Source organism: Saimiri boliviensis, chromosome 2 (assembly GCF_048565385.1).
Source record: "Saimiri boliviensis isolate mSaiBol1 chromosome 2, mSaiBol1.pri, whole genome shotgun sequence".
Taxonomy (NCBI): domain Eukaryota; kingdom Metazoa; phylum Chordata; class Mammalia; order Primates; family Cebidae; genus Saimiri; species Saimiri boliviensis.
Window position 1 is genome coordinate 13,558,942 of NC_133450.1, and position 6,000 is coordinate 13,564,941.

General features: G+C 54.5%; 1 protein-coding gene across 2 annotated transcripts in view; it reads left to right on the forward strand.

Annotated features, from left to right (window-relative positions):
• The window catches only part of UBAP1L (ubiquitin associated protein 1 like), a 32,751-nt gene extending 27,305 nt beyond the window's left edge, over nucleotides 1–5,446 (forward strand). For both annotated transcript variants that reach the window (XM_074392806.1, XM_039468883.2), the window contains 2 exons: nucleotides 2,817–2,918; nucleotides 4,148–5,446. In XM_074392806.1, coding sequence (XP_074248907.1) covers nucleotides 2,817–2,918; nucleotides 4,148–4,282 — 237 coding nt within the window. In that variant the 3' untranslated portion in view covers nucleotides 4,283–5,446. The remainder of the gene's footprint in view (nucleotides 1–2,816; nucleotides 2,919–4,147) is intronic.
• The last annotated feature ends 554 nt before the right edge of the window (nucleotides 5,447–6,000 follow it).

Here is a 6,000-nt window from a genome sequence, read left to right on the forward strand (position 1 = left end):
GGAGACAGAGCAGCTAAAACAGCCAGGGAGAGAAGAAGAGATACAAAAGAAATTGTGCTTTCACTCCTTTCCCTCCACAAGGCTTCACGTGCCTACTCCCTGCCTGCAGAACAGGCATGGGTACCATGTGTGAGGGTCCACAGGCCAGGCTCCCTCTTCAAATGCCTCAGTTTCCCAGTTCACAGGGTGGAGGGGGAATACGTGTTTGGAACCAGTGACTTCTGGGGGCCCCGTCCTGTGGCCTGAAGTTGACATCCTCACCCACCTGGGGGCCTGAGGCAAGCCTAGTAGCTTCTACAGTTCCACAGGCCCAAAAGATGACCAAACAGCAGAACCTTTGCAAAGGCAGACTCTCAGGGCTTATCCTGAAGGGTCACAGTCAGGGGATCTGGGGTGGACCCAGGGGCCTTTAATTTTTAAAAATTTGCTGATGGTTCTGATACTCACTGTGGCATGGTATGGATCAAGGTCAGCTGTCCCCATTCAGTGATTCTTAGTCTTGGGTGCGCATTAGAATCACCTGGAGGGGCTGGGCGTGGTGGCTCACACCTGTAATCCCAGCACTTTGGGACCATCCTGGCCAACATGGTGAAACCTCATCTCTACTAAAAAATACCAAAAATTAGCTGAGTTTGGTGGCATGCATCTGTAGTCCCAGCTACTTGGGAGGCTGAGGCAGGAGAATTGCTTGAACCTGGGAGGCGGAAGTTGCAGTGAGCCAAGATCGTACCACTGCACTCCAGCCTGGTGCCTGGCAACAGAGTGAGACTCTGTCTTTTAAAAAAAATCACCTGGAGAGCCATAGCAAAAAACAACCCAATGCTCAGGCTACACCCCAGACCAATTATATGGAACCTCTGAAGGTGAGGCCCAGACATCAGTCGTTTTTCAAGTTCCCAATATGTTTGCAGTAAGCACAGAGACTAACCATTGCTGTGGATGAATCAGAAGGTGGAGGCAGTGTCCACCCTTTGTCCTTGCCTGCCCTTTTTCTGAAGGTGAAGATTTCACCTTTAGAAACCCTGCCCTCCCCCAAGACAGCTCAAAGCCCCTCCTCTAGCAGCTGATTCCTCTGATGGACGAGGCATTAAGAGAGGTTGTGTGGCCGGGTGCGGTGGCTCAATTCTGTAATCCCAGCACTTTGGGAGGCCGAGGCGGGTGGATCACGAGGTCGAGAGATCGAGACCATCCTGGTCAACATGGTGAAACCCCGTCTCTAGTAAAAATACAAAAATTAGCTGGGCATGGTGGCGCGTGCCTCAGGAGGCTGAGGCAGGAGAATTGCTTGAACCCAGAAGGCGGAGGTTGCGGTGAGCCGAGATCGCGCCATTGCACTCCAGCCTGGGCAACAAGAGCGAAACTCCGTCTCAAAAAAAAAAAAAAAAAAAAGAGAGGTTGTGTAATTGGGGCCCCAGTCCTGGGATCCTGGGCAGGGCACCCGCCTTGCCTGAACCTCAGTTTCTTCAACTGTGAAAGGAGGGCATGGGTGTGTGGTTTTCAAAACGTGCTCAGAGCAGGTCTCGCTGTACTGGGCAGTACCTTGGGAAGGAGCAGCGACTCTGGGCCTCCATCCCGCTGGCCCTGGTTCTCCCAAAGCAGCTCTGATCTTAGCCTGTTATTGCCGAAGCCTCCTTGTGCTAAGGCAAACACTTCAGGAGCTAAAAACAATTAGAAAACTGTTAGTCTAGATCATCTGTACTTTCATCTCAGCTCTGAAGATCTACAGAAACCCCACTCATCCCTTCACGTATACTCGTAATTCCTGTGGTCTGGAGCCTTCATTTGGCACCTACACCTTATAAATCCTGCTTTGATTTGCCTGGCACGGATGTGGTCCTGTGTCTGGTTTATCTCCCCCACTAAGCCATGAGTTCCTTGTAGGCAGGTCTTCATTCATTTTACAAACACAGCATACATGATTGAGCTCCTTCGTCCCCCATGCTGGGTGCTGGGGACACCGTGGTGAACGAGACTGACACAGCCCCTCCGTCGTGGAGCGAAAAGTTAGTGGATGAGAAAGATTTAGTGAAGCAATTACAAACTTACATGTGCTGTAACAGGGAAGCACAGGGTGCTGAGGGCAAGAGGACAGAGTGGGCAGGAGGCTTCCCAGGGACGGGGAAGGAGGCCGGCCTTGGCTGAGGAAGCTGCATATGCAGAGGCCTGGAGGGTGAGGGAGGAGCCGAGGCCACAGACAGGGAGCAGGCCTTTGAGCCCTGCCTGGTAAGGAGGCAGCATTTTATCCTGGGCCCCTGATGACTTAAGCGTGGAGTGACTGGAACAGTTTTTCCGACCTGTGGAATCATCCTCTGCGCCTCCCTGACTCCCCTTCTCCAGCACTGGCTCAGGAGTTGAACAGTAGTGGCTCAGGTGTCCTGGATGAGAGAGATGCAGCTGGGGGCAGGTTAGGAGTGCACAGGTGTGGACGGATGAGCATCTTCACGTGAGTGGGTGCTCCGGGGAGGGGGGTGGTGCTTGAATTCAACGAATGTTGAATTGCGTTGGGTGGTAGGTGGGATGCCTGTGTGTGAAGCCTGTCTTGCTCCCCATCTAGGTTCTATGAACACCTAGGTTCTAGCCCACCCTGGCATTCCTTTGCCTGGAGTCCTGCCCCCAGCTTGGGACAGTTGGTGAAGACCCACTGTTTGGCCCCAGGTCCTCAGAGGAAGCCTCTATCCCCCTTCTGTGGGCCACACTGCGTGTGGTGGCTTGCCCAGTCTCCTGGCACTCAGCTCAGGCCATTGGAGTGCCTCCCTGCCCCATCTGCTGCCCCTGCCCCTCTGCTCACCCTCCCTCTCTGTTCACTTCCGGCCCAGTTTCTCAGCTACCTCAGCGCCTGTGACCGCCTGCTACGCCAGGGCTATGAGGAAGGCCTGGTGGACGAGGCCATGGAGATGTTCCAGTTCTCCGAGAGCCAGGTCAGCAGGGCGTCCTGCCAGGGCCCCAGGGGATGGAAGGGAGTGTGAGAGGGACCCAGGAACGCAGTGTGCAGGGGCGCATGAGTCCTCAGAGCCAGCCTGTGGGTCCGTCAGGAAGACCGCCTGCCTCCTCAGCCCTGGGAGGAGCCGGCCCAGGGCACTGCAGCAGGGGCAAAGGCGAGAGGCACAGAGGGAGGAAAGGAAGAGATGGGAGAGAGGCAGGGGGCAAAGAGCAGCGGGGGCTTTGCTTTATTAGGCTGAATCAGTGCAGCCACTGTGACTGAGTGTCCACTTTTTGTCACACACCAAGATAGGAGCCATGGGCCGTACAGAGATGCATGAGCTCCCTGCTTGGGGAGTGTGCCTACCCTGAGTGCAAGCAGCTGTAGGCCCAATAGTCACTTCTTGTTTTTTGAGGCTGAGTCTCGCTCTGTCGCCCAGGCTGGAGTGCAGGGGTGTGATCTTGGCTCGCTGCAACCTCTGCCTCCCGGGTTCAAGTGATTCTCCCGCCTTGGCCTCCCAAGGAGCTGGGATTACAGGTGCCCGCCACCATGCTCGGCTAATTGTTTTTTTGAATTTACTGGAGATGGGGTTTCACCATGCTGGCTAGGCTCATCTCGAACTCCTGACCTCAAGTGATCCACCCACCTCAGCTTTCCAAAGTGTTGGGATTATAGGCGTGAGCCACCACACCCAGCCCCAGTAGTCACTTCTGAGTGCCCCATGGCAGAGCAGCTGTTCACAGAGGCTGAAGGGGACAGAGGGTTGGGTGAGACCCCAAGAAGGAGAGAGGGAGGAGAAGTGGGGAAGTGTCAAGCCCCCGGGTCAGGGTGGGGGGGGGAAGAAAGGTGCAGGCTGTGCTGCGAGACCTCCGCAGTGTTCAGGACATGGGCAGGACCGTGGGCTGTTCGTGCTCCCGGTGCCAGTGTGCTGTCTTCCTCCTCCTGCCCCAGCAGAAAGTTGAGAGTGAGTGGGAGGAATGGGAGGAGAGTCAGGGCAGAGCCTGGGGCCAGGCTGGAGCCTTCTTTCCTTGGCAGAGGAAGGGAGGTTGGAGCCTACCTCCCCCAGTGGTACAGGAAAGTGGCAGGTGTGGCCCAGGATCAGGCTCACGTGGCTAGGAGGCGCCACAGGTTTTTGAGACTGGGTGCAGCAGGCACTGGAGCTGGGGCTCCCCAGGGCTGAGGCCAGGCCTAGCAGAGCCCCCGGCACCTCCGTCTCCTCTTCCGCAGGCAGGGGAGTTCCTGCGCCTCTGGGAGCAGTTCAGCGACATGGGCTTCCAGCAGGACCGGATCAAGGAGGTGCTGCTGGTCCATGGCAACCGCCGAGAGCAAGCCCTGGAGGAACTGGTGGCCTGTGCCCAGTGACTACGGGGGCACTCCATGATGCCTGGGCATCCAGGCCCGGGGTCCGAGCTGGTGACCCATCCTAACTGTGTTATTAAAACTAAGATAAGAGTAACAAAGTGATGCATGCTTATTGTAAAAACACAAATGATGACAAGGGTGACTGAACAGCAAAAGAATCTGCTGAAAGGGTTGAAATGGTTGCCTCTGCGGAGAGGCAGACGGGAGACCCTGACGGGGAGCTGCGTTCTTCATGCACGCCTGTAAAACTACTTGATTTGACTCTTTACACTGCATGCATGAGTAACCTTGATTTTGAGGAAATTAAAACAAATAAATAATGGGCAGCTTTTTTGAGTCCTGTAGGCGCCTGATCTTGGTGTGGAAAGAACATCAGACTGTAGGTCAGAAGATCTAATTTCTGATTTTAGGGCTGTTGATGTCTGGGTCAAGGCCTTGTTGGGCCTCAGTTTCCCTAGGAAAAGTAGAGAGATTTGACCAGGTCAAAAGCTTCCACACCTGGCTGCTATCCCTAAGAATCCTTGGGGTACGCCGGGCACGGTGGCTCAAGCCTGTAATCCCAGCACTTTGGGAGGCCGAGGCGGGTGGATCACGAGGTCAAGAGATCGAGACCATCCTGGTCAACATGGTGAAACCCCGTCTCTACTAAAAATACAAAAAATTAGCTGGGCAGGGTGGCGCGTGCCTGTAATCCCAGCTACTCAGGAGGCTGAGGCGGGAGAATTGCCTGAACCCAGGAGGCGGAGGTTGCGGTGAGCCGAGATCGCGCCATTGCACTCCAGCCTGGGTAACAAGAGTGAAACTCCGTCTCAAGAAAAAACAAAAAAAAACAAAAAAAACAAAAAAGAATCCTTGGGGTGTTTCTTCAGGAGTCCCAGGCCTCATCCCCGAAGCCCAGCCTGGCAGCCCCAGGAATCTGTTTTGTTTATGTAAGAAGATCTCTGGCCGGGTGTGGTGGCTCACATCTGTAATCCCAGCACTTTAAGAGGCTGAGGTTGCGGGAAACACCTGAGGTCAGGAGTTCAAGACCAGCCTGACCAACATGGAGAAACCCCATCTCTACTAAAAATACAAAATTAGCCAGACATGGCGGCACATGCCTATAATCCCAGCTAGTTGGGAGGCTGAGGCAGGAGAATCATTTGACCCCAGGGAGGTGGAGGTTGCAGTGAGCCAAGATCATGCCACTGCACTCCAGCCTGGGCAACAAAAGCAAAACTCTGTCTCAAAAAAAAAAAAAAAAGATCTCTGAGATTATTTATTATATAACGGGCCTATGGCCAGTGTGTGTGACTTTCAGCCAGTCTGAGTCCCCTTCTGCTCCGACAATCTGTGATCCTGTGCCAGTCTTCCCTCATTTGTGGGGTGCGGAGGTTGCCACGGAGTTGCTTCCGATCACCCAAGGCCTATCCTTTAGAAGTCCCCAAGGAGCAAGGGGACCAATTGCTGGAGCAGCCCATAACTCAGGCAAGCAGAGGCAAAGGCCGAGACGCTGGTGCCTCTGCCCTTCCCAGCCGGGCCTGCACAAAGGCCTGCAACAATTACTGCAGAATCAAAACATCTCACCCTCTTCTACCCTGAGAACAGGGCTGGACCTGGAACACAGGCCCGTAAAAAAATGAACAACTTCCACATTTCTCAGGGCTTCAACCCCACATACCTCATCTGAACAGGTAATGGGGACTTCTGCAGGCCTGCACGAAACAAGCTGGGAACTA